General features: G+C 40.7%; 1 protein-coding gene across 1 annotated transcript; it reads right to left on the bottom strand.

Annotated features, from left to right (window-relative positions):
* Positions 1–5,215: 5,215 nt before the first annotated feature.
* On the bottom strand, positions 5,216–6,859 carry LOC311622916 (tripartite motif-containing protein 60-like; the record flags this gene model as incomplete). The annotated part of the gene is made up of 1 exon (XM_084884424.1): positions 5,216–6,859. One exon carries the CDS (start codon positions 6,857–6,859, stop codon positions 5,456–5,458), a length of 1,404 nt encoding a protein of 467 aa, XP_084740550.1. The 3' UTR covers positions 5,216–5,455.
* Between the last annotated feature and the right edge of the window lie 3,574 nt (positions 6,860–10,433).

Raw genomic sequence — 10,433 nt, 5'->3', positions numbered from 1 at the left:
GTGGATAGAACGTCAGCCTGTGGACTGAAAGGTCCCGGGTTCGATTCTGGTCAAGGGCATGTACCCTGGTTGCGGGCACATCCCCAGTAGGGGTTGTGCAAGAGGCAGCTGATCAATGACTTTCTCTCATTGATGTTTCTAACTCTCTATCCCTCTCTCTTCCTCTCTGTAAAAAAAATCAATAAAATATATATTAAAAAAGAAGAAGAAGAAGAAGAAGAAGAAGAAGAAGAAGAAGAAGACGACACCTGAAGGATAAGGGAGGCCCATTTCTTTCTCACTTTGGAATGTGAGAAGCCCACCACTTTCACCCCCTGTCATCCCCAGCACTCTGCAGTCCTGCCCCGCACCCCCCACCCCGCCCATACACACACACTCAGGGCCTGGCACCCTCTGCCATAGCACTTTGCACAGGCAGGTTGGTCCGTGGCAGCCCCTTGTCCCTTATACACTGTTTACCCCTTGCACTGGCTTTCTTTCTTCAAATCCCAGTCTAGTTGTTATTTTCATCGAGAAGCTTCTTTGAGCTCCAAAATTCTTTATCAATTAATTTGGGTCATATTGCTTATTAGGGAATTTGGTTTTTATATTGACTGCCAAAAATTTACAGAGTTTCTCTTTTTTTAATTTATTTTCAATTATGGCTGACACCACCCTCATTTTTTAAAAATTAAACATTTGCTGAGTTGGTGTGCCTCAGTCGCTGAGCATGGACCTATGAACCTGGAAGTCGAAGTACATTTGTGGGTGACAGCACATGCCTGGTTTCCGGTTTGATCTCGATGGTGGGCATGCAGGTGGCAACCTTTCCATGATTCTCTCTCATCCTTGATGTTTTTATCTAATCTATCTCTTCCTTTCCCTTCTGAAATCATTAAAATGTATTTTAACAAAAATTCAAATATTTATTATATTCTACCAATCTATAAAAGAGTGATTCCTATGAAGCAAAAAACTAGTGCAGAAACAGTTGACTCATTTCAATTCTATTTCCAAGAAGAAAGTCTTTAAGCAAAGAGACATAAATAATATAGAAACAGTATTCAAGGGACTTTGCTGTAAGAGGACTAATGACATTACTAAAACCTGTTTCAATCAAGTTGTAAGCTCAGGTATAAGACTGCTTTTTGTTACAGTGTCAAGAGGAGACTGGGATATAAAATGTTTGAAATTTCCTATCCTAAAGGAACAATTCCATTGGGATTCTGTCCCCCCCCACTAAGTATTTCTGTCTTCTAAGCCTTACTACACACAAGAATAGGATTTACCCTCCCAACAGTGAGGCTTTTACAAATAAGATAAATTAGCCCTGGAAAAGACATACATTTTCCAGAAAATGTCAGTAGAAAAATGAATGTGAAACATCCTTTGGTGACAACTCAGAGGAAAATGAGGAACATGATATATGACACTGAAGAAAAGCTGATTGATAGAAAACATAGCTTAGTTGTGTGGTACCTTTGTTCGGAAGGCAGACTTGGTAAGTGATGAACTGCTGAGGAGAGTAATCCTCTGGGGTGGAGACTCCATCCTCTGGGTCCATTTTATTCCTATTTAAGAATTACAGTTCATAAACCATGTTTAACTGAAATTTAAACCAGTGATGTACTAGGGTTAAGTAACCATAGCAACTGAATTTTCTGCCAAATGAAAAATTGTTACATGTGCTGTAAACATACCTAATGGCACCACTCGCTTTCACAATGTCATTCCAGTCATATAAGTAAATCCTAGGGCCTTGGTCATGGTAGCTCAGTTGGTTGAGTGTTGCCCCATGGCCTGAAAGGTGGCCAGTTTGATTCCTTGTCAGGGCACCTGCACAGGTTGCAGTTTCAATTCCAGGTCAGGGCATGTATGGAGGCAACCAATTGATGTTTCTCTCTCTCTCCCCCTTTCCCTTTCTCTCTAAAATGATCCTAAGAATTATTTTTTAAAAAGATAGTTCATTCCCAAGATGGTTTGGGTTTGTGGATAGAGTGTCCACTTGCTGGCTGAAAGGTCCTGGGTTTCTTTCCAGTCAAGATCACATGCACTGGTTGTGGACTCTATCTCCAGTAGAGGCAGCCAATCAATGATTCTCTCTCATCATTGATATTTCTATCTTTTTCTCCCTCTCCCTTTCTCTCTGAAATCAATAAAAATATATTTTTTTAAATTAAAATTAATTTTTTTTTCTTATTGTAAATCCTCATCTGAGAATATTTTCCCATTGATTTTTAGAGAGTGGGAGGGAGAGGAGAGACAGGGTGAGAAACATCAATGTGAAAGAGATACATCAATTGGTTGCCTCCTACATAAGCCCTGAACAGGACCAGATCTGCATCTGAAATCCACGCCCTGGATTAGAATCAAACCCGGGACCTTTCAGTCCTCAGGCCAATGATCTATCCACTGAGGCAATCTGGCTAGGGCTAAAATAATTTTATTTATGTATTTATTTTTTATAGAGAGGAAATAAGAGGGACAGAGAGCTAGAAAAAACAATGAGAGAGAAACATCGACCAGCTGCCTCCTGCACACCCCCCACAGGGGATGTGCCTGCAACCAAGGTACATGCCCTTGACCAGAATAGAACCTGGGACCTTTCAGTCCGCAGACCAACTCTCTACCATTGAGCCAAACCGGTTTCAGCTAAAATAATTTTTAAAAAAAGGTATCTTCTAGGCTACTTATCCACAGAAGTCTCCATTTATGTTTTTTTATCTCATTATGTTTATACATTAGTCTCAAGGATTCATTTTCTTTTCTTTTCTTTTTTTCAAAGATTCATTTTCTAATAAATCACCAAATTTCAAGTTAGTAGTGTTTTATTTTTCTACCAAATACAGAAAGTTTCAAGGTACATTAATTAAAAGAAATATCTTGCTGAAACCAGTTTGGCTCAGTGGATAGAGCGTCGGCCTGCAGACTGAAAAGTCCCAGGTTAGATTCCCGTCAAGGGCATGTACGTTGGTTGTGGGCACATCCCCAGTGGGGGCGTGCAGGAGGCAGCTGATTGATGATTCTCTTTCATGGATGTTTTTAACTTTCTATCTGTCTCTCTTCCTCTCTGTAAAAAATCAATAAAATACACTAAAAAAAAAAAAAAAAAAAAAAAGAGAAATATCTTCTTTATTGGGGGAAGTTATTAAACAACTGCTGTAGGATTAAGTGAAACTATTGTAAATGTATATGTTAATCTACTTATAAGTTATAATGAAAGACATTTAATTCTAGGATTAATCTTTAATGTGCATTTCACTAATGCCTAACTGGATTCAGGAATTGTGGCAAATAGCTTTTCATCTCACAATACATGCATTCTTCACCATTTACAGGTAACTCGGACCTTGAAATTATTTTGAAAAAATGGAAAAAAAGAAAAGTGTGTGTCTCTTCCTGGTGTTGGCCTTCAAGGCTCAGTGTGGCCCTTTAATGCTCTCTCTTTCTCTAGCTGTACTGACCCAGTGGTGTGACAACACATGGCTGAGGAAATTTGATTCCTGGGTAGGAAATGGAGCAGCACCCTGCCAACCCATATTGCACTTTACAAAAATAAATACTAGGTTGTCTTGCTAAGTAACTGAGATTACCACAACATATCATGGCTACTCTGGTCAGTGAAGTGGTCCCTTGTACCTCAATGAAAACTTTGCTGAGCATCTTTTCAAGTTATGGAGAGACAAATAGTACAGAGATATGCAAAGTAAAGCTTTATTTTCAAGCATTGTAAACAATATACATACAGGCATCCAAACAGAAGCATGTTCTAAAAGGCTGGCAATTTCACATAACATCAAAAATGGGTATATGACATTTGCAGGTGATAGGGGAGACCCATAACCTCGTAGATTGAGCACCTGAATCAATCTGAAAAATAACCATATATTTTAATTCTTAGAATACATACTTATGTGAATAGGGGATTAGGTTTCTTACATATGAATAGGGGGTTAAGTTTTTCTTAAAGTTTCCTTTTCAAGGCCTGTATGAAGGGACTGGGGAGGTGACTCAGCTGTGAACCCAGCAAGCAGAACCCACCAGCATGGTCAAGCCAACCCACCAGGAGTCAGAAGATCATCTCATCAGCTTCATCTTTTCGCCGGATGACAAATTACAATAGCTGATGTCTGCGGACCCCAGGCTAGCATGTAGCTACATTCCTCACCTCAGCTCCTCCCCCTTTATAATCTTGTCCCCCTGAATCTTGCTGGGAGGCAGGATTTGCTTGTAAGCAACTTGTCTCCTTGGCTGTCTAGCCTTCTCAATAAACACCTAATATGATTCAACCCTCCATTATTGGACACAGTGACAGGCAGCCCAAGCCCAACCATGGGTTTCCATGTAACACAGGTCATACAGGATAGTCAAAAATAGGTTTATAGCCCTGGCCAGGTGGCTCAATTTATTGAAATGTTGTCTCATATACCAAAATGATGCAGATTCAATTCCCAGTCATGGCACATAGGTTTCATGTTCAATCCCTGGTAGTGGTGCCTATGGGAAGCAACCGATGGATGTTTCTCTCTCACATCAATGTCTCTCTCCCCCCGCTTCTCTCTCTTTCTCTCTTTGTATCTCTCTCTCTCTCTCAATTTCTCTCTATATTTATCAATAAATATATCATCAGGTGAGGATATTTATACAAAAGTATGTTTACAGTTAGTACACAAAAGTTTAATCTGACATTTTTATTAATTACTGTATTATTTGTAACACTACTGTCAACCTGATTTTGTTCATCTCTGTACATAAAAAGTTTATAAAACAGGAGACAAAAGCAGGACAAGGTATTCCCAAAAATCATATGGAAAATAATAAAAAGTAAGTAGAATATGTTTCTTTTCAAAACTTCTGACTTAGGTCAATTAAATCTATAACACAGACTTCATAGAACTCAGCAAATGCAGAACAAAGCTGAAAGGACACCTTTGCCTAGGGAATCAGAGTATGTTACAACCCAAAGCCAGAGGAGGAAGCCTGGTGGGGGTGCTTTATATCTGTAAGATTCTGTTCACAATGCCAATGGTGGTGACCAGATTGCATGGTCAGGGTGGAAGCCATCCAAAATTGGTTTCAACTATTCAGACTGATGACTCACCACATACCTGAAGAGTATGAAAAAGTTTATTACTCACATGATGAGGTTTTGGGGGGGGGAAGGTAAAGTGGGTCACAGAGGTGGTCCCAAAATGAGAGCACAGGGAAAAGGGACTAGTTTGTTGTTGATGGTGGTTACTGGGTACGTTGGTGAGAGCACATTGGCACTACAGGAGCTTGCTTCACTGCAACTTCCCACCTGCACCAAAAGCTTTCTCATTAGTTTTCCCAGGCATGAGGTAAAGGAAGAAGAGAAGGGTGAATACTAAATACTTCCCAGAAACATCAAAACTGGAATTAGAATCTTTATACAAGCATTCCTTTCAATAACAAGGGAAGAAAATAACCACATACAAAATTTCCTCCAAGTTATTCATCATTCATCTCTGATAATAAATGAAAGAGATTTTGACAAAGGTGAAGTAGAGAAATAAGGCATAAGTTTTTCCCTAAACTTACCAGTGATTCCATACAAGTATGACCCATTATTCAAATTATAAAATGAAACATCTCCCAACTCATAGTCCAGAAAAATACCAACCCTCATGATGTGTCCTCTAAGGCATGTTCCACATATACTAGCACAAAGATCAACGTGCCTGCAGCTATTGCTTGGGTATGGTGATATTAGACTATTTATGAGGCAAGATTCTTTACACACACCTAAGGACCAGTCACCTGTGCCTCTTACTTCCACCTGCCAAAAATGCCTGCCACCATCAAATCCCTCAGAACTCAGGACAGCTGGGTAAGAATTGTATGCCTGGGGATTAAGAAAATCATCTGGTGTCTTATATATAACACTTTTTCTATCTTTTGAAACAATGAGACTTGGATGGGCAGTTTCAGGATCCAGTGTCAAATCTACCTGAAATGTGCTGATTATTTTATACAGGCCCAAATAATGTGGGGGAAGATTGCAACTCTCCTTCTTTATTTTATATGAAAAGACTGCTGGGGTCTCTAGCTTTTCATACCTTTTGTGGATATCTTCAACACCTGTGAGTAAATCCACATCTGCCTGCAAATACTTCTCTGCTATTTCACTTAAAAGATTGTTTAGCATGAACATATGGTTTGAAATTTGTCTTCTGTTTTCAGTTAGTTTTTCTTCAACATCTTTCTCTTCTATAAGTAAACCAGCATTAAATAAATCATGCTCTATTTGTAAGGTACACTTCAGTTCTTTACATTCATACTGCAATTCTTTCCTCCAACTTCTCACCTTTCTCTGCACTTCAAATTCTTTTGCAATTTGTTTTTCATATTCCGTTTCAGCTTCTTCAATCTCCACCATCAGTTCCCCAATATATCGTTTGAGCTTCCTCCTGTAATTAGCAGCAGCTTCCTCAATGGGTATCAGGGACTGATCCTGGTGCTCTAAGGGGACCTTGCAATCAGGACACAGCATCTGCTGGGCCCTGCAATGAGGACACAACATCTCTTGGGTCTTGTCACAAAAAAGTGTTACAACTTCATTGTGCTTCCCACACAGGGGTTTTTCTTCCTGTAATTTTCTCTCGCTCCCTGAGGTGGGGATCTGCTTAACAATTTCAATCATGTGACACAATTGAGTGTTCCTCTTCAACTTCCTGTCAGGGCAATGATGGAGGCAGACAGGACAGGGAAAGGTGCCCAGTAGATCTTCCCAGCGCTGGTAGATGCAGGAGTGACAGAAGGTGTGCCCACATTCAATGGTCACTGGGTCTCTCAGGTAATCCAGGCAGATGGGGCAACTGGCCTCTGCCTGGAGCTCAGCCAGGGAGGCTGCAGACTCCATTGTGCAGTGAAGGTATCTGACCTTCAGCAGTGTGATACTCCAGGAGTGAGGAAAGTGAGAAGTTGAAGTATGCTCTGTATGCAATACAGTAGGAGAGTCCAAAAAGAGTCCTACTTTTCAGTTGATGCCTAGACTTCCTGCCACTCTTGCCTGTATTTAATGCCTTTTCCCCCAATTGAACATGGCTGTAGAGTCCTTGTGGTAAAAAACTCAGCACAATCTAAGTCATATGTGGTTTCTGTGGACAGAACAATATTGCCATTTAAAGAACAGTTCAATCAGCAATTAATCCTTACATTCCTATATTAAAAAAAAGTATCTCTGGTAAACCAAATTATTTACCAGGACAATATTTAAGAAGGAGTTAGCAATGAAGACTGTCATCTATTTTGCAACTCTAAATGAATTAACTGTTCTAGGGAAATTTATCATTGGCCTCAACTATCAGAAAAAAATGCCCTCGCTGATTTGGCTCAGTGGTTGAGCATCAACCTGTGAACCAGGAGGTCAGGGTTCTATTCCTGCCCAGGGCATATGCCCAGATTGTGGGCTAGATCCTCTGTGTGGAGCATACAGAGGCAGGCGGTCAATGATTCTCTCTCATCATTGATGTTTTATCTCATTTCCTTCCCTTCCTCTCTGAAATCAATAAAAATATATTTTTAAAAAAGAGTGACAAAACACATATCATAGAATTGTTGAAGGGACTACATAAAACTATTTGCAAAGGAGTATTGACAGAAAAATGAACCAAAACCTCTACAGAGTTCCAAAACACCTATTTATAGGAAATATAAGGGATGGAGAAACCAATGAAGGATAATCATGTTAAACTTGATTGGGCCACAGAAGATGCAGATAGCAGGTGAAAAACTTGTTCTGGGTGTGACTGTGAGATTTCTGGGAGAGATTAGTATTTGAATATGCGGATGAGCTAAGCAGATAGCCCTCCCCAATGTCAGTGGGCATCATCCAATCAACTGAGGGAAAACAGAGACCAAAAACTGAGGAAAGTCTGAATTCACTCTCTGCTGGACTGAATAAGCTAGCACATCTATCACTTATTCTGGGTGCTCCTAGTTTTCAGTCATTCAGACCCACACTGGAATCCGTACAATATGTTCTCAGACCCTCAGGCCTTCCAACTACACCACCGTCTTTCCTGGGTCTCCTGTTTGAAGAATATAAATCATGGGACATCTCAGGCTCCACAACCTTGTGAGGCAATACTTTTTAACAAATGTCTTTCTAGATTCATACTATTGGCTCTGTTTCTCTGGCAAACCTTTATTTATATACTGAGTAATTAGTGAAATCCAGACTGATAAACTACTGAAAAGTCAACCATTTTTTTGACACAAATGTAAAAAGGAAATAAAAAAACCTATGAAGGAAAAATACAGAAATTAAAGTACATGTAAAGATCATAATAACCAAGTACAATGTATAAACTTAATTTCACCTTGAAATATTTAGCCAAAATTTAACTTGGAGGTTAGATATCTGTAGGTAAAAAAATTTTAATGATGATTATGTTAGGTTGAGATAATGAATGGCATTATAGGTTTGTAAGTAAAGTCTCTTTTAGAAATATATAATAAAAAAATTTAGAAGTGTAATCCTGTGATATCTTTGGATTTGTTTAATAAAAATGGCAAGAATTCAGGAAAACTAGCCCTATCCGGTTTGGTTCAGTGGATAGAGCATCAGTCTGTGGACTGAAAGGTTTGATTCCGGTCAGGGATTTGTGCCTTGGCTGTTGGCACATCCCCAACAGGAAGTATGCAGGAGGCAGCTGATTGATGTTTCTCTCTCATGGATGTTTCTAATTCTTTATTCCTCTCTCTTCCTCTCTGTAAAAAATCAATCCTATCTAATAAAAGAATAATATGCAAATTAATCACCACTCTGCTACACGCACAAGCCATGCCCACCAGCCAATCAGAGAGAATGCAAATTAACTCCAATCAAGATGTCTGTGGCCACAAAGTGAGCAGGAGGTAGGCTTGCCAAGCTTTCCACACACCCTGGCAGGACAAGGCCTCCACTCAAGGCTACAAAGTTTCAATTATAGAAGATAAATAAATCCCAGATACCAGGGCCTCTGCTTGGGTAGCCAGGGGGCATGGCCAGCATGAAAACCACCACAGGCCCTTCACCAGGCTGCCCCATACTCCAAGAGAACCCCCACCCTGATCCAGAACACACTTCAGGGCAAACCAGCTGGTCCCCACCCATGCAGGCCTTATCCTATCTAATAAAAGAGTAATATGTGAGATGCAAGATGGCGGCTTAGGTAAACACACCTAAACTGCTGCTGTGCACAATAATTTCAAAATTACAACTAAAAGACAAAACGTCTATCACCCAGAACCACGGGAAAGCTGGCCGAGTGGAAGCTCTACAGCTAGACTGAAAGAGAAAGGAGCATTCAGGGCACAAGCGCTGAAAAACTGAGGCACAGGGGAGAGCACACAATATGGGCTGCTGGCGGATACCAGCTGGTGGAGGGCATTGCTTTCTTCAACCTAAAGAGAGACAAGCTCCCAATCTCTCTGAAATCCAGTTTCTGGAAAGAAGCTGGACTATCTGCCATCAGATTTGAAAGTGAAGGTGGCTTGCTTTCAGAGCTGCACATAAGAATAATTGTGTGCTGTGCAGAGGCACAAGACGCAGGGACGTGGTCAGAGAGGCAGAGACAGCTGACTGGCACCCATCACTGTTTGCCATGCCCTACCCTAGTGACACCCTGAGACTCCACCCAGCACAATCTACAAACACACCAAAGCTCCAAGCAATGGCTTTTGCATATGAATGGCCATCTCTATTGCAGTTTAACCTAGCAAATTTGCAACCTGGTGCAGACAGCTCCAAAGCCTCCAAATTCCAAGCAGGGAGAAGAGGACTGTGGTTCTCGCTGTAGCTCCTGCAGGGTGGCCTCAGACAGTAGCTGAACTGCACCACATTGGAGATTCAGAAGCCAGTGTATCGAGTGGTCAGTGTGAGACACCAGATTTCAACTCTTCACATCCATGAGTGACACATTCAGGAGGTGGACTCAGTGAGCACCAAAGCCCCACTGAAACAAGACCTGCACCACAGCAGTTCTTCCATTATAGACCCAGCAGGTCCTCACAGCCAATTGGCCTAGAGGTTAATTCCTCCCAGTGTACCAACAGCAGTCAAGGCTTAACTATACCAAGACTTTGCACTCAGCCCACAAAGAAGTGTACCAAGAACAACCACCTCGGGTGATTGGGGAAGCTGAGCTACTGTCCCCTATAGGTGACCTACCACACAAAGCTACTCCATTAACACAGGGAAGCAACAGAAGCATGTCTCAAATGGGAGAGATGGAGAAAAATAAACTACTGGATGACACAAAGTTCAGAATCACATTTATAAAGTTACTCAAGAATCTTCTAAAAACCACTGAGAAACTTGAAGAGACCTTTAAGGACCTTAAGGAGAATAGCAAAAAAATGAAAAAGGACCAGTCAGAAATTAAGCATACACTGTCTGAAATGAAGAATATACAGAAACTCAACTGTAGATCAACATATCCTAAGAGTCA

This window comes from Pipistrellus hanaki, assembly GCF_964339955.1.
Source record: "Pipistrellus hanaki genome assembly, chromosome: 5".
In the NCBI taxonomy this organism is placed as follows: domain Eukaryota; kingdom Metazoa; phylum Chordata; class Mammalia; order Chiroptera; family Vespertilionidae; genus Pipistrellus; species Pipistrellus hanaki.
This window is presented reverse-complemented; position numbering and strand designations above follow the sequence as displayed.